Below are 23908 nucleotides of genomic sequence, written 5' to 3'. Positions count from 1 at the left end.
AACCTTAAAAGAATTTCACTAACACTATAAACCACTAATATAATTTAACGAACACTTTAAACCTTCAAACTAGGTTTTCTGTTTGCATCGCCATAAAAAATGATAGAACAATTAATTTATGTTTGTTTAATATAAATTTATTTAATTTAATTTAAATTTTAATTAATTTTATTATTTATTTTGGTCGGACGGTGAGTAAACGAAGAAGATGAAGTTTTTTTTTTAGATTTTTATTAATTATAATAAATAATAAAATTAATTTAAATTTAAATTAAATTAAATAAATTTATATTTAACAAACAGAAATTGATTGTTCTGTCATTTTTATGGCGGCGCCGACAAAAAAAGTAGTTTGAAGGTTTGAAGTATTAGTAAAATTATCATGGTGGTTTATAGTGTTAGTAGAATTCTTTTGATGTTTAAAGTGTTACCCATTCACGCTTTGAATGTTAAAAATGTAAAGAAAACTACAACATGAAGTCATTTTCTAATAATAAAGAGGGCCCAAATTCTTCTTTCTTCTCACCCAATTGGACCCTTCCTCAATCCCCTCTCCTCTCCTCTCCTCTCCTCTCTTTAAATTCCGCTAATACCCTTCTCACTTTCACTCTTATATTTCATTAAAACCTTTTTTATATTTCCTCTACCTCAAAGTTTGAGAGAAAGAAAGAGAGAGAGAGAGAGAATGGTGGGTTCTTGAAGCTTCTCACATTATTTTCTTCATCGTTCAAGAAATCAATATATGATTTGATGATGTTTCCTTTTATAGAAATATATGTCTTTTTCTCAAAGTCTTGTTTTGTCTTTTTTGTTCTTTGCCATGTACTTACAGGAAGTGGAAGAAGAGGTCTCAAGATGGGAAGGCTACGCCGATTGGAGAAACAGAGCCGCCGTGAAAGGCCGTCACGGTGGCATGCTCGCCGCCTCGTTCGTCTTAGGTCAGTTCGAAAATTCCAAATTTACCCCTCGATTCTATTATGCATCTTTTTCTTTATCAACCACACATTTATATTAAAAACGATTCTCTAATGGATCATTGTGATTGATTTATATATACTTTTCTTGTGAAGTGGTGGAGATATTAGAGAATCTAGCGTATTTAGCGAATGCGAGTAATCTCGTGCTATACCTAAGAGAGTACATGCACATGTCTCCATCGAAATCGGCAAATGACGTCACCAATTTCATGGGCACAGCTTTTCTCCTAGCTCTCCTCGGTGGTTTCCTCTCCGACGCTTTCTTCTCCACTTTTCATATCTTCCTCATCTCAGCCTCCATCGAGTTTTTGGTAAACATCTCTTACTTATTCTTATATTCACTTAACTCTTTTACATTTTGCTAATCCTTATAATTTCTAAACTCAACAATAAACAACAAATCAAACTAGCTCCACTTATAAAAATATTCAGAAACTTTCTTATCCATTAGATTGCTTTAATTAGTTTGTTTTCTCTATCGCTTAAGTTTTAAGTTATTAGCGTTGACCTTTTTTTAATGGCTAGCCACAACAATCATAAATCCGTTCACATTAAAATAGATCCCACATGTATATCTATAAAAATATAGCATAAAAGAAAATTATCACATATGAAAATATGGTTGTAGCAAAAAATCCAACGAACCATGCGTGCATTAGGATGCTGATAAAAAGGACAAAAGCAAAGAGAGGAGCGTGACTTTGATACGGTACCGTATCTATACGCAATGCTTTGTTTTGATCCTAACACGACACATACGTGATAACATCTATAAAAATCCGTATGTTAAGGTCGGGACCCAAACGTATTTTTATTAGTTCTGTCACTGTCGCAGGGTTAAAAACAAGGAAATTTAAAACTCTTTCTTGGGTTTCAGTAACACAACGACCTTTTTAATTTTTTTTGTTATCTTGTCTTTACGTTTGATAGGGTATGAAACTATAATGTCCACTTATATAACATCTGCCACTCGTACCCTCGTGACTCTGCCACTTAATGTTACAAAAGACAAAACAAACTTGTAGTTCTTAAGTACAGTTGGAGAGCTCTTAATGCTACCCACAAACGCAAACGCTCTTTCTTCTACTTCCCATCATGGGTAGATAGATACACTATCATAACTTCATTATAAAACTTCTAAGAGATTACAAGAAAAAATATATAGCTGATTTAGCTTATAATTTCACTATCCAATTACGAGTGTTTTTTTAGTTTTATATAGATTTTAGTTATTTACTTGTATGATCAGCCCGGCTCAATATATTTGAGAGCCTTAGGGCAAAAAAAAATTTTTTGGCCTATTATTATATACAAAGAGAAAATTTACTTAATTTTTAAAAATTTTGCGGAGTTTTTATAGTAAAAATTGTTATTTTAAAAATTTTGGGCCTTTTTATACATTTTATTATAAATAATTAGGTCTCTTAAAATATAATTCTCATATTAATAATATTTTTAAAAAATATTTGGGCCTTTTTTATATGTAAATTTTTTTATAAAAAAAAAGCCCCGGGCCGTCGCACTTCCGCCCTACCCATCTGAGCCGGGGCTGTGTATGATATGAAAGTATTTACTTTCCATGAGTCATACATTCATCTCGAATCAACATATCAATATATGATTGGATAATATATACTATAGTAGAGTCCAAAACTTTAAAACCCTGATGGTACGTCAGTGTAACCGAAGTTATTTCTTCAAGAAAAGGCAGTGGCCAATGAGAAGACCACACGAAAATTAGGTTTTGTCCATACCTCATTTAATAACGACGTTTCATCGTTCATAACGGTTTCAATTATTTGTATCACGTCGCTGATCTGACTCTCACGAACCACAAGGGTTAAACTCTCTCACGTGTCCCTGGTCCCATTCCCATACTATTCTTTGCAACTCCCAAGAAAAAACCGTCGTCTATTATTAATGATTTTAACAAATCCAATTTAGTTAGCCAATATGATTAAAATGTGTTTTGGGAGACGTGCACGTGCAGGGATTGATCATACTCACAATTCAAGCTCGTACACCGTCTTTAATGCCTCCATCGTGTGATAGTCCCACGTGTGAGGAGGTGAGTGGTTCGAAGGCAGCGATGTTCTTCGTGGGATTGTACCTAGTGGCTTTGGGTGTGGGAGGGATTAAAGGTTCATTACCATCTCATGGAGCAGAACAGTTTGATGAGAGTACACCTAAAGGTCGGAAACAGAGGTCAACGTTCTTTAACTACTTCGTGTTTTGTCTTGCTTGTGGCGCACTCGTGGCGGTCACGTTTGTGGTTTGGTTAGAAGACAACAAAGGATGGGAATGGGGATTCGGTGTTTCTACCATTGCTATCTTCGTCTCGATTCTCATCTTTCTCTCTGGATCAAGATTTTATAGGAACAAGATTCCATGTGGAAGCCCTCTCACCACAATCTTGAAGGTTTGTTTTGACCTCTTTAATTCTTGATTTGGAGATTGACGTGTGCCCTAAGTTATGTATATGATATGTTTGATTCAGGTTCTTCTTGCAGCTTCCGTTAAGTGCTGCTCGAGTGGAAGTTCAAGCAATGCGGTTGTGAGTATGGTCGTGAGTCCCTCTATTCATTGTGTACCAAAGGGGAAAAAAGAAGTTGTTGTTGAATCACAAGGAGAATTGGAAAAGCCGCGTCAAGAAGAAGCCGTGCCTCCTCGGGCACAACTAACTAACAGTTTGAGAATCTTAAATGGAGCTGCGGATGAGAACCCTGTCCATAGATTGTTAGAATGCACAGTCCAACAAGTGCGAGACGTGAAGTTGTCCTGAAAATGCTTCCGATATTTGCTTGCACTATCATGCTTAACTGTTGCTTAGCTCAGCTCTCTACATTCTCCGTCCAACAAGCTGCTTCTATGAACACAAAGATAGGAAGCCTAAAAATTCCTCCAGCTTCCTTACCGATCTTCCCCGTCGTTTTCATCATGATCCTCGCACCTATCTACGACCATCTCATTATCCCATTTGCTAGAAAGGCAACCAAAACAGAAACGGGAGTCACTCATTTACAAAGAATCGGAGTAGGTTTAGTTCTTTCGATATTAGCAATGGCGGTTGCAGCTCTGGTAGAAATCAAACGGAAGGGAGTGGCCAAAGACTCCGGCTTGCTTGACTCGAAAGAAACCTTGCCCGTCACTTTCCTATGGATCGCGCTTCAATATCTTTTCCTAGGATCAGCTGATCTATTCACACTAGCTGGACTATTAGAGTATTTCTTCACAGAAGCACCTGCCTCTATGAGATCTCTAGCGACATCGCTATCGTGGGCTTCCTTGGCAATGGGGTATTACCTAAGCTCAGTGATCGTATCCATAGTAAACAGCATCACAGGGAGCTCAGGCAACACACCTTGGCTCAGAGGAAAGAGCATAAACCGTTACAAACTAGACTACTTCTATTGGCTAATGTGTGTTCTTAGTGCAGCTAACTTCTTGCACTACCTCTTCTGGGCAATGCGTTACAAGTATAGATCAACAGGTTCGAGAAGCTAAAATTGGGTGGTCAACTTTTGAGTTTGAAGGGTCTTTTTTTTTATTAGAGCTGAAAATGTTTTTACTTAAGCGGCTGTTATATAGGAGATGATAAATGGGGGCACGTAGTGATGTTGTGATCAAGTAAATATTGGGGGTTTGGAGTTTTTATCGTTGGACAAGGAATGTACAGCGAATGATATTAACTTGCTTTAGTCTTACTTTTGAACGGTTTCTTGTGGTGCACGAAATTGATGAGTGAAGCTGTTATGTTTTGATATATTCACAAAGGTTGATTTTGGAAACTCTGTGACTACTTACCTGTGTTGAGCTAATTTGACTTCATACGTTGCTTTGATTCTCATCAAGAGGAATTTGAGATAAATATTGTGGTTGTCATTTATGGTGTGTGAAATTGCTGAGAAAACGACGAGTAACGAGGCCCAGTGATTTTTAACATGGCCTGGAAGATAATAAGGAAACAAAGCCCATTTATTTTGGTTTTGGTCAGTCAAATAGTTGTATATAATAAAGTTATAAACAAAATTGTTTTTTTTTTTCCTTGATTGAATTTGAATCTCTCTAAAAAAAACATCAGATTATTATGATTGACCTTTATCTTATTTTCTTGTTTGTTTTGGTAAAGTTTTTAAAATCGAGCACCGCTAAGGCGCTAACTATTGAAAAGCACCTAAAATAAATATGTCGATAAAAAATAAATACATCTTTTTCTTTCTGACACTAAATTTATCTTTATTTTTTATTTTTAAATCAAGCTAGATTATTTCTCACAAGGCCTTTTTAGGGTGAAAATTTTAAATAAATCTCAAAATTATGACAAATTATTAATACTAAAATAAATATAAAACAGAATTGTCTTTTTATAAAAGAACTGGATAAGTAACAAGTTATATCTTTTTATTCTCTCAACTAAAATCTCTTTTAAATAGAAATAAAAGATAAATCCCAAGAATTTATTACCAAATTTCGTCGTGATATAATAACCACTTATTAGCTGTTAAAAAAAAAATAACACTTATTGATTGATTGCCGAGAGAAGCAAAAAGGAAATCCCAACAATAAAAAGCAAAAGATCTTACTCATCATAATAATTCGTTAATTGTCAAATTGCTAACAAGTAAATTCGCGGAACCTTCCTTCGTAATTTCCTCCAACTTTCTCTTTATTTTTTTTCTTCTGCTTTGCTTATTATAATTGCGTCTTTGCTTCCTCCTTTACCTTTACGCGGCACATAGATTATTCTCTCCAAGTGTGTAATTTCTCTTCTTTTTAATCTAATTTTGCTTTGTTACTGTTGATTTTGTGGATTTCTGTTTCGTGGACCCTTTTTGACTCCATCAAATTTAGGGTTTCAGTCTTCGTGTGTGTGAATTTTGATTTCTTCTTTCTCTGGATTCTGGTGGGTTCTGGGACTGGTAGGGTTTTAGGTATTTTGTTCAATTCTTTAGGTTTTATGATAATTAAAGACGAATCCTTTTTGATGATTGAATAATTTTTATTTTCTGCTAGTATTTTAGAACAGGGTCAATTTTTTAAGGTCATCTTATAGAATTTGAGTCTACTTGTCGTTAAAAAATGCTTAAAGAAATGTTTTTTTAAATCTTTTTCTCTTTGACTTAATGTATTGTTTAGATTCTTGACTTGTTTCTTACTTCTTGTTTTTATCCCATAAACTAGGTTTTGATGATGTTTTCAGTTGTAAAGTTTTGTAATTTGTCATGGTTTTTGAAGTTTTGTTTACATTTGTTTGATTGATTTCAGGAAAAAAAAAATGGGTCAAGCTTTGGGTTGTATTCAAGTTGATCAATCGAATGTAGCAATCAAAGAGACTTTTGGGAAATTCGACGAAGTTCTTGAGCCGGGTTGTCACTGTTTGCCATGGTGTTTGGGAAGTCAAGTCGCTGGTCACCTTTCCTTACGTGTTCAACAGCTCGATGTTCGCTGCGAGACAAAAACTAAGGTCTCTTGACACTTACTCATGAATCAATGCCTTATTCGTTTTGTGACATTGAAGGTTGTAACAATTTTTGGTTACTTTGTTGTTTAGGATAATGTGTTTGTCACGGTTGTTGCTTCCATTCAATACCGGGCCTTAGCGGAGAGTGCTCAAGATGCTTTTTACAAGCTCAGCAACACAAGGAATCAGATTCAAGCTTATGTCTTTGATGGTTTGTTTCAATACTCTTTCCTTTTTTGCTTCTTGATGTTGTTGTGTTTGCCTTATAATAACATATCCGTCATTGATTTATCTATGAATAGTGATCCGAGCAAGTGTACCTAAGCTGGATCTTGACTCAACCTTTGAGCAAAAGAATGACATTGCAAAAACTGTTGAGACTGAGCTTGAAAAGGTAAACTACTTTCCAGTTTCCAGCCATCTCCTTGAGCAACAATTTTGAAATTTCTGCAGAAAATTTTTATACATAGATTGGACTCTAACTGCTGTTGTGTATAATAGGCTATGTCGCATTACGGGTATGAGATTGTTCAGACACTGATTGTTGATATCGAGCCTGATGTGCACGTCAAGAGGGCAATGAATGAGATCAATGCTGGTAACTTTCAACTGTTGATAAAAAAGTTTTCGACTTTTATTTGCTGAGATTCTTACGATGTTTTGTTCTGTTTCTTGTGGAAACGTAGCTTCTAGGATGAGAGAGGCAGCAAGTGAGAAAGCTGAGGCAGAGAAGATTCTGCAGATCAAGAGAGCTGAGGGAGAAGCTGAATCGAAATACCTTTCAGGTATGGGTATTGCCCGTCAGAGACAAGCCATTGTGGACGGTCTGAGAAACAGTGTACTCGCCTTCTCCGAGTCTGTTCCAGGAACGTCTTCGAAAGACGTGATGGATATGGTTCTGGTCACTCAGTACTTCGACACATTGAAGGAAATTGGTGCTTCTTCGAAGTCAAACTCGGTGTTCATACCGCACGGTCCAGGTGCTGTTAAGGACATTGCTTCACAGATCAGGGATGGTCTTCTTCAGGGTAACTCTGTTGCTGAGTAAAGAGGTCTCAAAGTAGAAAGGCTTTTCAGGGTTTAGAGTTGTGTTGTTGCTTCTTAGTTTATCTTTAGAGGTTTGACCTTCTATTTGCGAAGTCTACATGGATTCTTACATTTCTTATCGCTTCTCTGTTCTACTTCTAGGCTTGTAAACTGGATCCACTGTCTTGCTTTGTGGGTTTGTCGATATAGTTTGGGCTTGAAAATATGACTTGTTTTGGGTTTTAATAGGGGAAATTCACAAATGCCTCTTTTTCAATACCCCTTTTCAAAAATACTCCATTTGGCTATCTATTTTTAAAAATACCCGTACAAAATGATTAAATTATCTTTTTTTTTAATAAAAGATATCACAAATATATAAGGAAATATAACAAAATTGGGTCCACAAAATACAAAATATTTTTTGGCGGGAAAAGTGTTCCCGCAATTTTTCCCGCCAAAACAATTGTAAAAACTTGTAAAACATTTAAAATACCTTGTAAAATTTTCCCGTAAAATTTTTACCCGCCAAAAAATTTTCCCGCCAAAAAAAATGTTTGCGGGAAAAGTGATTCCGCAATTTTTTTGGCGTTAAATTTTTGGCGGGAAAAATTTACAAGGTATTTTAAAGGTTTTTTACAGGGTATTTATAAGGTTTTACAATGTATTTTAAAAGGTTTTACAACGTATTTATAAAGTATTTATAAGATATTATAAGATTTTACAAGCTATTTTATAAGGTTTTACAAGTTATAAGATTTTACAAGTTTTTTATAAGGTTTTACAAGTTATAAATACCTTATAAAACCTTATAAGTACCTTGTAAAATCTTTTAAAATATATTGTAAAACCTTACAAAACACTTGTAAATACTCCGTAAAATCATTAAAATACCTTGTAAATTTTTTCCGCCAAAAAAATTGCGGAATCACTTTTCCCGCAAAAAAAAAATTTTGGCGGGAAAAATTTTTACGGGAAAATTTTACAAGGTATTTTAAAGGTTTTTACAAGTGTTTTGGCGGGAAAATTGCGGGATCACTTTTCCCGCCAAAAAATATTTTGTATTTTGTGGACCTAATTTTGTTTCAAATAAAGGTAAAATGGTCATTAAAAATTAAAAGAGGGCAAACTTAAAAATGGACTCTCAAAAGGGGTATTTTTGAAAAGAGATATTGAAAAAGGTGCATTTTTAACAATTTCTCTTTTAATAACGCAGATTTAATGTGATTTTTTTGTCAAGAAAGTTTTTATTTTTAAACTGAAAAGCTTAATGGAAAACTTAGCCATAATACGACGGTGATTTTAGCATGTGGTAAAGCAAATATCCTGATTTTACTGAATAACACCCAGATTGGTAACATTTGTATAGATGACTTAAAACTACGAAGTACGAAACATTTTAATTTAATATTAAAAAACAAAAGAAACAATTAAAATAACGTTTTATAAAGAAACATTTAACTTGATAAACAAAAAGTAGCTACTTTTTAAATCGGGAAAATTCCCAAAAAAAACCCAAACTAATTTTTATTTGGACGTTTAATACCCAATTCTTTTTGATTGGAATAAAAATACATCATCTAATTTTTTGTGGTCTTAAAATACCTTGTATATAAACTATTGGTGGAATCGTACCTGCAAGTTAACAGCCGTTAACGGGCGTAACGGAATTATTTAACGGTGTTAAATTTTGAACTCATATATTTTAATTGCTATATGTAACCTGTTTTTACCGTTTTTCCGAAATAATGTTATGGCTTATTGGTAACGTGTGGCTTCGAGGTCCAAAGGACTCGGGTTCGAGACTGAGTTAATGCAAGTGTTTTTTTTTTTTTTTTTTGGTCCTGTTACTCTAACTCTAGCCGCCGGGGAATTGGTTTCAGAATTCCGGCGATAGTTCTCGGCTATTGGGGATAATTATAACCGTGTCTGGGTAATAAAATCCGATAACGCAGTCTCCGAGCAAGAAGACACGATCTTCCTCCTTCGAGATCGGGAAATCGTTCTTCAAGACGAAGCTTTGCTTCAAATTCAAGACGAATCTTGTCTCTACTCCGCGAGCTCTTGCCACTTTTCTCAAAGCACAAAGGAGCTCCGTCATCCACCACCGTCTAATCGGCATGAGACAGCGACAAAGGCATCAAATAATTGGTGGTCGGCGGCTAGGGTTAGAAAAAAAAAAAAAAAAAAACTTGCGTCTACTCGGTGTCGAACCCGAATCTTAATAGGAATTTGGAACCAGACGTTACCAACAGGACACACATCATTTTCGTAAATTAATGAAAGCAGCTTGGATATATCGATTAAAATATATGAGATCAAAATTTAACACCGTTAAATAATTCCGTTACGCCCGTTAACTGCTGTTAAGTTATGGGTACGATTTCACCAATAGTTTATATATAAGGTATTTTAAGACCACAAAAAATCAGATGATGTATTTTTATTCCAATCAAAAAGAATTGGGTATTAAACGTCCAAATAAAAATTAGTTTGAGTTTTTTTTTTGGGAATTTTCCCTTTTTAAATCTCTACGGTACCAAATTACTGAGGTTTGTCCTTCACGATTTCAGAAACAACCATCTCAACGTTCCAAACTCATCGATCAGCCACGTAATATAATCAGAAAAAAAAAAACACAAAATAATTTCTTTATATCTGAGGGAAAAAATAAAAAAATTCCTTATATTTTATATTTTATATATTAGTATTCAAATCGTATATAAATAAGTGATCTATTTATATTTTAGCCTACCGACGTCGCAACGAACGCGGCAGGATCCAAGCTGACGTGGCGTATAGTTGATTGTAACAGGTCCACGCATTATTATTCGAATCTCGATAAAAAAAGATCTTTCCTTTCACCAAACCAAAAGTTATCATATCTCTCTGCAAAATAATATTTTCGTAAAAAAAAAAAAAAACTTTCAACGACTCTAAACCTCTTCTTCAGTAACACTCGCTGCAAAAATATCTTCTTCTTTTTTTTTTTTTTTTTAATGTTCTTCTGCTCTCTCTCTCGTTCACGAAGCTGCAATGTCCACCGTTCCCATTGAGTCTCTTCTCCACCATTCTCATCTTCGTGACAACTCAAAAATCTATCGCGGAACTAGAAGCTTCTTCATACCTTGCTCGTTGAATCTCCCTTCTCATTTTACTTCCAACAAACTACTACACTCAATTAGAACAAGCGTCGGTGCTAGCTCGAAACATAGAAGGTCCGTCGCGATTCGTGCTAGCTCTTCCGATACTGCCGTCGTGGAAACCGCTCAATCGGATGATGTCATCTTCAAAGAAAATTTCCCTGTTCAACGAATCGAAAAGGTTTTCTCAATTGCCGTACACACTCACGTTTAGCGTAATTTTTTAGTTGAATCGAGTAGATTCTTTGATTTTTGGAATCATATGTTTTGGTTTGTGTATGTGTGTTTTTGCTGAATTTGATGGTTTTGATTTCGATTTTGGGAATGATAGGCACAAGGAAAGATTTATGTTCGATTAAAGCAAGTGAAGGAGAAGAATTGGGAGCTGAGTGTTGGAAGTAGTATTCCTGGAAAATGGATTTTGCATTGGGGAGTTTCATATGTGGGTGATACTGGCAGGTAGAAGTTTCCTCATTTACCTTTTTTTTATTTTTGGTTTCCTCATTTACATTAATGGGAAAATTTTATTCCCTTGATGGTCTCTACATTTTCAATTTGATAGTGAATGGGATCAACCTCCGGAAGATATGAGACCTCCTGGCTCAATTGCTATCAAGGTACTACTCTGGAGTTTTTTTCCCTTTTGGTTTATCGCTACTTTGGATATTTGTAACATGTTGTTATGTTGTGTATCAGGACTATGCTATAGAGACACCTTTGAAGAAGTTATCCGAAGGAGATTCATTTTTTGAAGTTGCTATTAATCTAAATCTTGAGAGTTCAGTTGCAGCTCTCAATTTTGTTTTGAAGGTTCTGTTTGCTTAAACCCTTTGTAACAAAGTTGATTGTTGGTTTGCTTTTAGTTGTGCATTTATTTTGGACTGTTTGTGTTCCAGGACGAAGAAACTGGGGCGTGGTATCAGCACAAAGGGAGAGATTTTAAGGTTCCTCTTGTGGACGATGTTCCTGATAATGGAAATTTGATTGGAGCAAAGAAAGGATTTGGTAAATTGCTCGGCTTTTATGCTAGATATCTACAACTTTTGTCTGGACTACATGTTTTGCATTCTTATACTTAGGCATTCTTTCACTTTTGTATGTATTAACTATTATTTTTTCAACGATGTATAATGACGGGAAGTTAGTATGGCAACAGACTTTATTGAATCTTTAGACTGATTGAGACTTGCTTTCTCTTGGATCTCTAGGTGCCATTGGGCAGCTTTCAAACATCCCTCTCAAACAAGATGAGTCCAGTGCAGAAGTTAAAAAAAAGAGCAAGAGCTCATCTGATTCTACGAAAGAAAGAAAAGGTCTTCAAGAGTTTTATGAGGAGATGCCAATAAGTAAACGTGTTGCCGATGATAATTCAGTCAGTGTCACTGCAAGGAAATGCTCTGAAACATCTAAGAACATTGTATCAATTGAAACTGATTTACCGGGTGACGTTACTGTCCACTGGGGAGTTTGCAAAAATGGCAGTAAAAAATGGGAAATTCCATCTGAACCTTACCCTGAAGATACATCTTTGTTCAAGAACAAGGCATTACGCACTCGTTTACAGGTACGTGTAGAAGTAGGCAAGATTCACATGTTCAGATTTGAAAATTTGGCAAGAATCACTTGTGTTGTGTCTCTCTAATTTTAGTCTGTGAGATTCAAATTAGTTCTTGGTTAGCACCTGGCGCAATTGTCCAAGCAATTTGCAGGTTGTGCAGGCTTGGTTTTTAACTAAGCATTAGAATGGTTAGCAACACAATGTATTCGGTTCTTCTTTTCTTATGCACCCTGTTAGACATTTTCTTCATACCTTTACCACGTGATGCCGTCACTATGTCTTTGCTGCTGCTTCCAGACATTTTTTGGGCACCTAGAGATCATTTTCATGTTGGCACCTAAATATTTTGCTTACCTTACCTATTAGAATATTTTCTGTTTCTATCAGTGACATTACCTATGTGTTTATGCATATGAACATTTTGCAGCGAAAAGACGACGGAAATGGATCGTTTGGATTATTCTCTCTGGATGGAAACCTTGAAGGGTTATGTTTTGTTCTTAAGTTAAATGAAAATACTTGGCTAAATTATAGGGGGGAAGACTTCTATGTCCCTTTCCTTACTTCAAGTAGCTCGCTCGTTGGAACTGAAGCTACTGAAGCTGCCCAATTGAGTAAACACACGCCAAAAACAGATAAAGAAGTGTCTGCTAGTGGATTTACTGATGAAATCATCACTGAGATAAGGAACTTGGCAATTGACATTCACTCTCACAAGAATCAGAAGACAAACGTAAAAGAGGTGCAGGAAAACATTCTACAAGAAATCGAGAAACTGGCTGCGGAGGCATATAGCATATTTAGAAGCACAACTCCGACTTTTTCTGAGGAAAGTATTTTAGCAGAGGCTGAAAAGCCTGACATTAAAATCTCCTCAGGAACCGGCTCTGGATTTGAGATATTATGCCAGGGATTCAACTGGGAGTCCCATAAATCTGGGAGATGGTACTTGGAACTTCAAGAAAAAGCCGATGAGTTAGCTTCACTTGGATTCACTGTTCTGTGGTTACCTCCACCGACAGAATCTGTGTCACCTGAAGGGTACATGCCTAAAGACCTGTATAACTTGAATTCCAGGTGAGCTCTGCATTTTTACCAGACTGTCTTTTGTAGCTTAGTTGCTTAAAACTTCGTCATGAATAGTTTAATCATAAAGTAGGATTCTGGTTGAATGTTGTTTTTGTTGCCTTAAATGCATGATCAGTCAGAAATCAACAATACTTATACATTTACACGATTGCATTTATCTGAAGTACATGTTTCCCGCCTCTTTTTTGTTGCAAACTTTCAGATATGGAACTATTGATGAGCTAAAAGATACGGTGAGGAAATTTCACAAGGTTGGGATCAAAGTTTTAGGCGATGCTGTTCTGAATCACCGCTGTGCACACTTCAAGAATCAAAATGGTGTATGGAATCTATTTGGAGGACGTCTAAACTGGGACGATAGGGCAGTAGTTGCAGATGACCCTCATTTCCAGGTATTACTTTCCTTTCTTTGAATTTAAAATAAATAGCTATAGAACAATAAAAGAGGCAAATTCTTTGATAGAGAATGTAACTTTTTGCTGTTATATGCTGCCGTATTATTAACTTGGACTTATGATCTCTATTACCCTTGATGATATAATCAACTAATTCATTGATTCAGGGTAGAGGAAACAAGAGCAGTGGAGATAATTTCCATGCTGCTCCAAACATAGATCACTCGCAAGACTTTGTTAGGAAGGATATCAAGGAATGGCTATGCTGGATGATGTTAGTTCCCCTGTTATGTCTTTAATATCTGCTGATTGGTTTGGTGTCTGATTTCATTCGCTATTTCGGTTTCACCTGCAGGGAAGAAGTTGGGTATGATGGATGGAGGCTTGATTTTGTAAGAGGGTTCTGGGGAGGTTATGTGAAAGACTATATGGATGCTAGCAAACCGTACTTTGCGGTTGGTGAATATTGGGATTCCCTAAGTTACACGTATGGAGAAATGGACTACAATCAAGACGCACATCGTCAAAGGATTGTTGATTGGATCAATGCAACCAGTGGAGCTACTGGTGCATTTGATGTCACTACCAAAGGAATTCTTCATACGGTACCTAATAATATTCCATCTTGTAGCGTTTGATTCAACATTGCGTATTGGTGTATAATATCTGGTAGCTTTCTGTGTATAGGCGCTTCAAAAATGTGAATATTGGAGACTCTCAGACCCAAAAGGGAAGCCTCCAGGTGTAGTTGGATGGTGGCCTTCTCGTGCTGTAACATTCATCGAGAATCATGACACTGGCTCTACTCAGGTTTTCTTTCTCAGCATTTTAATTTCCTCAAGTATCCGTTCCCTTTAAATAAACAGTCTTAACTATTTTTTCCGCTTTTTTTTTGCAGGGTCATTGGAGATTTCCGGAGGGGAAAGAAATGCAAGGATATGCTTACATCCTGACTCATCCAGGAACACCAGCGGTTTTCTTCGACCATATCTTCTCGGATTATCATCCCGAGATTGCTGCACTTCTCTCTCTCAGGAACAGACAGAAACTCCACTGTCGAAGCGAGGTAAAGTAGTATCAAGAACTTACAATCTTTACACAAAATTCGACAGGTCTTAAAACCAGCCTCCTTTGTTTTCTTGTTTTTTGTGAATTATAAAGGTGAACATAGACAAGAGTGAGAGAGATGTGTACGCGGCTATAATAGATGACAAGGTTGCAATGAAGATCGGACCAGGGCATTATGAACCACCAAACGGATCGAAAAACTGGTCTGTAGCCGTTGAAGGCAGAGACTACAAGGTGTGGGAGACATCTTAAGAAGAAGGTAATTTTTATGTGTAGTAAGTAAATAAAAAAATTTCCAGGAGGAAAATGTTATATATATTATTTCAGGGAAGAACCAGAAATAAGCTTGGTGGGACTAAGACCAGATTTAAGATTTGTCTCAATTTTTTCAGTACTGAGAATATTCATGTTGTTGTATTGGATGCTTGTAAAGTGTATGCATATATATGAAGAATATGTGTTAAGGTGAATAGAGTAGTCAAGAAGCTATATTTTGTCACTGTAGGTCTGTGCCTCTGTGCCAAGAAGTATATTTCTTTTTCAGCTTCATGGTTAGTAAGTAGTAAAAGATTAACATTCATCCAAATTCTTAAAAAGTTAATGTTGAGTTTTGTTTGAGAGATACCCTAGTAATATTATTTTTAAAAATATATATTTCCAAAATTCCAGAACTTCTTTGTTTAGCAACATGATACATAATGAAAAATTTGTTATTTAGGGTTGTTAGAACATTCATGATCTTTTCCTAAATTTTCAGAAATCTATACTAAACTTGGAATTTGTAGTTTAGATAATTTGTTACTCAATCAATATAACTAAACTTCTATGCCAATCAATACAATTTAATAAAGGAGTGGCGTTCAATGGATGAGTTGACTTATTTAATTAGAGGGATGGCATTAGTAAGTAACAGTGATCGTTTTTTCTCTTTCTTCCTCTTCTTCCCCAATATTTTTTTTTAACACTAATCAATTAGGTAGAATGAAACTGTATTTTTTGTACGTTTGCGCTATATTTTTTATCAAAGGACTAGATAATCCGAATTTTATATATGTATAAGAAAACTAATCGTCTACCAGATTGATTAGTAAACTATGCGTTTTTTTTTACCTATTCATGCTCATGTTTTTTTTGATAACCCAGTGTCCAGACCACACAGTGATCTGACTAGCCCACTGGGCCTAAACCCGCGTGCCTGGGATTTTTAAGCCACCACTTAAGGGTCCCCGGAACTGGTGGTCTGAGACGCTGCGCCCCGCAGGTAAATTGCGCAGTGGCCGGGACTCGAAGCCGGGTGGCGGGTGCCTCAGCCGAGGTTCCTTTACCACCAGGAAACAAGTACCCGGTTATTCATGCTCATGTTTGTAGTATGGTTCCGATGATTGTTGATTTGATCATGCGGAAAGATATATCTGGACTTCCATGCCCAAGACGAGTTATGTAATTGTTTTTACTCTGTCAATAATATCCGGGAGATTTGTCTTTAGGTCTTTCACCAAAAAAAAAGACTACAACCACAATAATTTTATTAATTAAATATCACAATTTAAAATACAAAAACTAATTGTCGTTCGGTGTATCGTGGATTAAACCCTAATTTAATTATAAAACGTAAATCACACACTTGATAAACTAAAAAAAAATACATATAATTAATTGTTTTTACTAATGTCACCAATATGATTTTGTGTTTACATAACATCTAATATATTTTAAGCTGGAAAAGTAAAATGTTGAAAGATGAGCAAAACAAATGTAAAATATAAACAAAACATAAGAAAAAAAATTGTACTTATGTTTTTTTCTATTAAATAGTTGTTTTTAACGCGGTTTTGAAATCAAATAACGTATATAGTTCTTAATTGTTCTTCTTGATGTAGAACGTATGCATGTAATATGGCGTTGAGAACATGTTCTTGAGCTTAGATGGTGTTTTCCTTAATGTTTATGAATCATGGACATTTATTTATTGTTTTTCTTGATTTTATAATATGTATTACATCTAATGTTGATCTAAAGAAGAAAGGAGCCTTATCAGTAGGCGTCCCTGGAGAAGCTACCATGGAAGCAATTAGTGTATCCCGCCGAGAAACTCTCATCTCAAGGATTTAAGATCTCAATGTATCTCTACATGCATATGAACATGACTAGAGGCAAAATAATACCAGACAAAGGTCTCTCTAAGCTTAAAAAACAATATTATATAATTTTATTTTTATCATCTTATGTGAGTTTATCTTGTTTGTCATGGTGTTTTTGTTGCATTTAGAGTACTAGTGAGTCTTGTTGCGTTTTAGCAATCCTAGAGTGCATTTGTCTTCTTTTGGCCTTTTTGTAGTTATGTAGATGCTTAGGAGTGCCTTGGATCAAAAGGGACGCATGGAGCTTGAAGATATACACTTTTAAATGCAAACAAGGATGATGCTTATATATATATAATATATGCATACATGTTAGAAGATTATGTCGGATGGAGATTTTTCTGTTGTCTGATCAAGCTCGAATTTGGACACGGTATTAAAATTGAATTAGTTTCACTCTGAATCGTTAAGCCCAAAACCACGATTTGTGTTTTGGATTTGGTAAGATACTTAATGCGAAAGTGTTTTGAAATTCGTTGGAAACTACTAACTAGACGCAAAAGTCAAGCAAAACAAATAAAAAATATTAACCATTCTTTATTTTTATGATTGATTCATAAATAAAACTGAAAAATATTTTATCCTCTTTATAACTCTTTCAATAGTCAAATTTTCTAACCTTAGCTTCTTTCGATAATGTTTTTCTTATATGCATAGGCATAAAAGTTGCAACATTATACAGTTGATTTAGTGGAATGAGTGGAACGAACAACTTTTCTGATCTACCGGTTAACCAAACATTTTCGATGTGGTGCAAATAATGGGAGAAAATGTTGTATTTTATGATATGAAATTGACAACATGAATCCCAGAGAAGAGATCCATTTTTAAATGTGAATTGCAATTTTAATCAGTTTATCCTACTTTACATACACACATATAATGATCGGTGAAGCCTTCACAAGAACCACCAGGATAACCTTGAGCATGACAGTAATCAAGACATTTTCCATCTTTGTCCAAGCCGGTTGGATCGGAGCATTTGTTTCCGGTAAAAATTGGTGATTCTATACACTCTGTCAATTTACGTTACAAAAGATTAACAGAATTGTTAGTTATATGAAAAAGTAACAAATGGTATTTTCTGTAAATCAGGCAAGCACACCAAGTTTGGATGTATAATTATATTTAATGAAGAATTTCAGATAAAAATAAATAAAATTAGCTATAATCAAATTGTAAGGTTATTTGAAAGGCAATTAATAGCTAGATGTCAAAGAAATCGTTCACCTCCGCCTGAGAGAATACATAGACAAAGAACCAAGAAAAATGAGACTTTGTTAGATTCCATTCCTTATTTGAAGCTTTTTTTTTCTTTCACAAAATACAAAATACAAAATATATGAATTTAGACAAGGAAGGAGACTTTGTTAGACCCCGAATATATAAGTTTAAAAGAGTTTTGTTTGGATTCTATATCATAATAACATTTTAATTTTTGTGGATATCTTTCTATTAAAAATAGTGACAGCAAATAGAAATATATCTTACCTTTTAACCAAAATAGTAGTTTTGGTATTTTCCTAAGTTTGTATTGAAATATGTTTTGGGATTATTATCTAAAATGCCATTTTTGTTCAATTCTTTTTCAAATTTGCCATTGTCTCAACATTATTTCAAATTTGCCATTTAAAAAAACTAAACATTTGGGAAGTTTTGTTTACTTCATAAAACACATATTTCATAACAAAAACTATACCCTAAAAAAACGGGAACCTAATAAACCCAAGCATCATGTTTAAATTTATGTTTTAGTATATAAGAAAATCGCAATTTTGAAAGTTTTTTTGACAATATGGTAAAATCTATAAAACCCATCAAAATAAGTCCTTTATTCGTAATTGATTCAATATGTTTCAATTATTCTTAAATTTAAATATTAGTTTTGGCCAAGTATTTCTATAATTGTTTATATTGAAATATGTATATATTATTCTTAAATATGTTTCTATTATTCTTAAATTTTCATCAAATCCAACATTAATTTTTGGTATGTAACCAAAAATATTGTAAGTTTTAGATTTGATAAATTTAAGAATAGTAGAATATACCTTGTTATACAAAAACTTCTGGTTGAATTTGATGAAAATCATGCCATTAGTTGTAAAATCGCACAATAAAATTTGTGTGTTCAAAACATGATTACTCATAAGTACAAGGCCCATCAAATATGGAAATTAGCAACCAAATACCAAAGTCTATTAACAAAAGTTTACGGTCCATCAACACGGTTAGAAAATAACAACAATCGAAAAATAGATAAATGGAGGCCAAATCTATCTTGGTAAAAAATGGCAGCATTCATTAAGCTGCACCAACCTTTGTTTAGTGACATCATAAATAATGTAATTTTCGTGACAACAATTCATGATTCTTTCTTAAATTTTCAAAAATATTTTTACTTAACTTAAAATTTTGTAGTTTAAATCTGGAGGGACTGCAAAGTTATATAGAGTAGGTTAAACAACCTTTTGTCAGGACACATTCTTGGATACCGTATACTAGGTTTGCCTTCCCCCTCATCGGGTGGTGCTGCAATGATGCTTGTAAGTTTTAGTTTTTTTTTTTTTTTTTTTTTTTTTTTTTTTTAAACGTGAAGATATCACATTTTGAACCAAACATATGATCTAATGGAGTGAGTGGAACAAACAACTTCCTCTCTTTTTTTTTTGGGCAAAAAACAACTTCCCCTAAGGCCCTAACTACCGATTAACCAAACATTTCCGATGGTTGCAAATTATGGGCCTAAACTCACCCTTAAATCATTAAATTTATAAAGTATAGTGTTCTTACTATTATGATAAGAGATTGACAAGAACATGTATCCTGGAGAAGATACATGTTGATAGCAATTTAGATCAATGAGATGTTTGTTTCTACATAACATTTACACATATGGCCTTCACAAGAACCACCGGAATAACCTTCACTACGACAGTAATCAAAACAACTTTCTTCTCTGTCCACGCCATTTGGATCTGGGCATTTATAGTTGATTTCTCTTGAAATTGGTGGTTGTCTACCACACTCTATCAGTTTATGTCAAAAACAAATTAACATAATTAATACCTAAATAAAAAATAACAAATAGTATTTTCTATTAATTAGGCAAACACACCAAATTTAGATGTAAAATATATTATGTGAATAATTTAAATAATTCGAACAATTATTTAGTTAAATATCAAATTGTAAAGTTATTTAAAAGGAAATTAATATATGTTAAAGAAATAGATTACCTGCGATTGAGAGAACACATAAACAAAGAACCAAGAAGAATGCGACTTTGTTAGATGCCATTTTCTTATTTGAAGTTTTTCACAAAATACAAATTATATGAGATTAGACTGGGAAGGAGACTTTGTTAGATCCCAAATATATAAGTTTAAAATAGTTTCATGCATTATACATTTATAATAAATTTTCTAATATTTATGGATATTTTTCTATAAAAAATAGGGATATTCTTACTTGAAAAAAATCTAACTATCACATACTAGCTAGTTTATTTACTTAATTGTGTATAAATATATTTCTATTATTCTTAAATATTTATATATTATATTTGGCCAAATACTTCCATAGTTGTGTATTGAAATATGTTTCTATTATTCTTAAGTTTTCATCGTATGCAATAATAATTTTTTTTGTATGTATACCAAATAAAATATAATTTTACCATTCTTATATTTATCAAAAATCTAAGAACTTCATTTTCAGATTTGATAAATTTAAGAATAATAGAAACATATTTCATTTGGTACATACAAAAATTATTGTTAGATTTGATGAAAACAATTCATGGCATTAGTAGCAAAAATGTACAATGAATGTTTTTTGTTTGTTTTATACTTTTATATATCAAACCAGGGAAAAAATATACAAAACTTAATATAAAATTCTAAAAGAAACTCAGACAAATCTGTCACAATTATCCAAAAAAAAAAAAAAAACATGAATACTATCTAAGAATAGTATTTATTTTTTAAAAGGTTTGAAAAAGATTTATTTGTGTTCAAACTAGGCCCGCAGGCTGGTTTGACCCGACCTTGACAAACAATGGATTTGAACTTTAAAATATATGTCTACAAAAAATCGGGCTTTTCATACTAAAGAGTTTTTGGGGATTAGTCCGGTCAGGCTCGGACCGGCCCAAAAAACCTTGAAAAACGTATTTTGACTTTTTTTGGTTAATATTTTCGTTTAATTGGTAGATTTGTTCAAAGATTTTTTTTAATAGAGTTGAAAACCCAAAATCCTGTTTTCTAATTGTGCCTTACTATAAATTTAAACAGCAAATCTTGTTTCTACTACATAGTTCAAAGTCTTCTGATTTTATATTTATTTGATATGAGTTTAAATAATTTATTAAATTATTTTTTTGATTTTAACTTTTTCTTTTAAACTAAATTGGCTTTGGTAGTTATTTAAATTTCGATTTACTCGTTTTGTAAATAGATTTTTTTTTTCAAAAGATATTATAAATTAGAAGTTTGTTTTTTCGTAAGAAAAGCCCAAAAAACTTCCGGAAAAGCCTTGTAACCCTAACAGACTTTAAAATATAGACTGAAATTTTTACGTTCCAAACCAAACCGAATGCAAATAGGGAAAAATGTCAAAAAAATTCTCGAACTTTCAAATTTGGGACAAAAAAAGCATGAACTTTCGAAATGTCATTTAAATCATGAAGTTTAGGTTGACTTTTTGACAAAATAGTGAAGTTTAGTTTGACTTAGACATTTCGGGCATGCCGTTAAATTTCCGTTAACCAAACGATAAAGATGTTAAATTTCCGTTAGAACTCTCCGTTGAGTCCAAACGACGTCGTTTTAGTTTCAAAACGACGTCGTTTCATTAGAAAATAAAATGAAAAAACTGCATTTGTCGAGAATCAAACAGCTGACCTACTGGACTAATGAGAGGTGCTCAACCGTTGCGCTACGATAACATTTTTGTATTGTACCAATACCGAACATATATATACTAACAAAAAATATGTACAATTAATTAAAACAATATACAATTTATTAACAAAAACAAAACTAAAAAACAATAACCAAACATATACAAATATTAAATATACTTCCATAAATTTATATTTTGAAATTTTTAAATATTTAATTTTATATATAAAGATTTCTTCTTTATTTGGAAAATTGTTTTTTTTCCTAAATTATAAAAAAAAAAAAATGAAACTTATAGAATATAGTAAATTAAATATATAACATAAAATTTATACAATCTTTCTCACATAAATATAAAATTTATACAATTCTTCTCACATAAATATAGGATTAAAGATTGTATAAATTATAGGATTATAGGATTGTAAAAATTTCAAAATATATATTTATGGAAGTATATTTAATATTTGTATATGTTTGGTTATTGTTTTTTAGTTTTGTTATTGTTAATAAATTGTATATTGTTTGAATTAATTGTATATAGTTATTTGTTAGTATATATATGTTCGGTTTGGTACAATACCAAAATGTTTTCGTAGCGCAATGGTTGAGCACCTCTCATTAGTCCAGTAGGTCAGTTGTTTGATTCCTGACAGATGCAGTTTTTCCATCTTATTTTCTAATGAAACGATGTCGTTTCAGAATTTCAAAACGACGTTGTTTTGACTCAACGGAGAAATCTAACGGAAATTTAACACCGTTAACGTCTGGTTAACGGAAATTTAACGAAATTTAACGTCGAAATGTCATTTAAATCATAAAGTTTAGGTTGATTTTTTGACAAAATAGTGAAGTTTAGTTTGGCCTATCAACACATAACACGGTTAGAAAAAAAAATGACAATCGAAGAAAATAGATAAATGGAGCCAACTATATCTTGCTCAAAGTCGGTATCATTCATAGGCATGCAAAGTTGCAACAATATACAATTGATTTAATGGAGTTATGGAGTCAACCAATTCCTTTAACTACCGGTTAACCAATTATTTTTTATATGTCGCAAATTATGGGCGCTTAAATCTTTAGATTTGTAGTTACTTGTGTAATTGTGTTCCATATTATTTGTTAATTATTCTTAATATTATGATAAGAAATTGACAAGAACATGTATCCAAGAGAATAGATACATGTTTAAATGTAAGTAGCGATTTAAATCAATGAGATGTTTGTTTATCCTACATAACATTCACACAGATAATGATTTTTGTAGCCTTGACAAGAACCCCCGAGAAAACCTTGTTCATTACAGTAAATATAACATTCCGCTTTTTTGTCTACACCGTTTGGATCTTCGCATTTTCTTCCTGTTGGGTTTTGTGCTTCTCCAAAATCTAGAAGTAAATGTTAAAAAGAAAATTAATGGTTGTATTAAAAGATATTTAATTTTTATAGAACACATAAACTTTGGATGTATAATACGCAGGTCCGTCTTAGGGCATGTGCTGACAGTGCAAAAGCATTGGGTCTTTTTTTTTTCTTTTAATTTTCTTTAGATAAAAGGGTCCTAAATTTCTAAAATTCTATTCAAAAGGGTCCATAATTTTGAATTTCTATCTAAGATTGGAAATTTTTTTAGGTTTGGGCACTAGGTCCATTAGAATTTTGAGACGGCCCTGATAATACGAAGAATATATGATATTGTAAAGTTCTTTAGAGGGAAATATATGTCAAGCAAATTAATTACCTGCGGTTGAGAGCACACATAGAAAAAGAATCAAGAAGAATGAGACTTTGTTAGATGCCATTTTCTTATTTGAAGTTTGTTTTCTTACAAATATATGAATATAATCAAGAAGGAGACTTTGTTAGACCCAAATATATAGGTTTAGAAGAATTTATTGTATTAGACTATTTTAATACATTTCTAAAAATGACATTTTTGGTAATATTTGACCAAAAATGTCATTTTTAGATATATTTCTATTTGGTCAAATATTACCATAATTTTACATAGCATAAAGAGAAATGGGAAACTATTGTCCTGTCATATTTGACTATTTAAAGCACGAACCATTAGTTAATCCAGTACATCTGTATTTTCTTAAAGACATTGTATCTTTGATTGTGAGGTTGGTCCATATTGTTC

The 23908-nt window shown here is 33.3% G+C and overlaps 5 protein-coding genes across 8 annotated transcripts; 3 read left to right on the top strand and 2 right to left on the bottom strand.

The window, feature by feature from the left end:
* The first annotated feature begins 564 nt into the window (after positions 1-564).
* LOC9324806 (protein NRT1/ PTR FAMILY 4.6) lies at positions 565-4765 on the top strand. Its single transcript, XM_021035074.1, is given in 6 exon segments — positions 565-688; positions 833-938; positions 1071-1288; positions 2968-3396; positions 3475-3748; positions 3751-4765. Coding segments are annotated over 6 exon segments (1761 nt in total). The 5' UTR covers positions 565-685; the 3' UTR covers positions 4482-4765.
* Positions 4766-5641: 876 nt separating this feature from the next.
* LOC9324805 (hypersensitive-induced response protein 2) lies at positions 5642-7712 on the top strand. Of its 3 annotated transcripts, none has more exons than XM_021035885.1 (6): positions 5642-5731; positions 6245-6441; positions 6529-6649; positions 6741-6832; positions 6940-7036; positions 7125-7712. In XM_021035885.1, the coding sequence occupies exons 2-6, from the start codon at positions 6253-6255 to the stop codon at positions 7484-7486; spliced, it is 861 nt and encodes a 286-aa protein (XP_020891544.1). In that variant the 5' UTR covers positions 5642-5731; positions 6245-6252; the 3' UTR covers positions 7487-7712. The 3 variants fall into 3 exon arrangements, with proteins under 3 accessions (XP_020891544.1, XP_020891545.1, XP_002888742.1); XM_021035886.1 differs by lacking the exon at positions 5642-5731 and adding an exon at positions 5763-5880 and having other exon boundaries at positions 6243-6441; XM_002888696.2 differs by lacking the exon at positions 5642-5731 and adding an exon at positions 5763-5897.
* A 2705-nt stretch (positions 7713-10417) lies between these two features.
* On the top strand, positions 10418-15216 carry LOC9323327 (alpha-amylase 3, chloroplastic). Its single transcript, XM_021034590.1, has 13 exons — positions 10418-10788; positions 10939-11066; positions 11170-11224; positions 11304-11417; positions 11504-11612; positions 11816-12171; positions 12593-13242; positions 13457-13646; positions 13817-13923; positions 14005-14254; positions 14337-14459; positions 14548-14715; positions 14811-15216. Exons 1-13 carry the CDS (start codon positions 10501-10503, stop codon positions 14967-14969), a joined length of 2697 nt encoding a protein of 898 aa, XP_020890249.1. The 5' UTR covers positions 10418-10500; the 3' UTR covers positions 14970-15216.
* Positions 15217-17458: 2242 nt separating this feature from the next.
* On the bottom strand, positions 17459-18149 carry LOC9323326 (putative defensin-like protein 36). Its single transcript, XM_002887216.2, has 2 exons — positions 18089-18149; positions 17459-17874 (listed from the first exon to the last, which is right to left on the bottom strand). The coding sequence occupies exons 1-2, from the start codon at positions 18147-18149 to the stop codon at positions 17714-17716; spliced, it is 222 nt and encodes a 73-aa protein (XP_002887262.1). The 3' UTR covers positions 17459-17713.
* A 4843-nt stretch (positions 18150-22992) lies between these two features.
* Positions 22993-23617, bottom strand: LOC9324804 (putative defensin-like protein 33). Of its 2 annotated transcripts, none has more exons than XM_002887214.2 (2): positions 23507-23617; positions 22993-23153 (listed from the first exon to the last, which is right to left on the bottom strand). In XM_002887214.2, exons 1-2 carry the CDS (start codon positions 23565-23567, stop codon positions 22993-22995), a joined length of 222 nt encoding a protein of 73 aa, XP_002887260.1. In that variant the 5' UTR covers positions 23568-23617. The 2 variants fall into 2 exon arrangements, with proteins under 2 accessions (XP_002887260.1, XP_020890185.1); XM_021034526.1 differs by having other exon boundaries at positions 22993-23144.
* Positions 23618-23908: the final 291 nt, after the last annotated feature.

The sequence above is a fragment of the Arabidopsis lyrata genome (genome assembly GCF_000004255.2).
Source record: "Arabidopsis lyrata subsp. lyrata unplaced genomic scaffold ARALYscaffold_2, whole genome shotgun sequence".
Taxonomy (NCBI): Eukaryota; Viridiplantae; Streptophyta; class Magnoliopsida; order Brassicales; family Brassicaceae; genus Arabidopsis; species Arabidopsis lyrata.
This window is presented reverse-complemented; position numbering and strand designations above follow the sequence as displayed.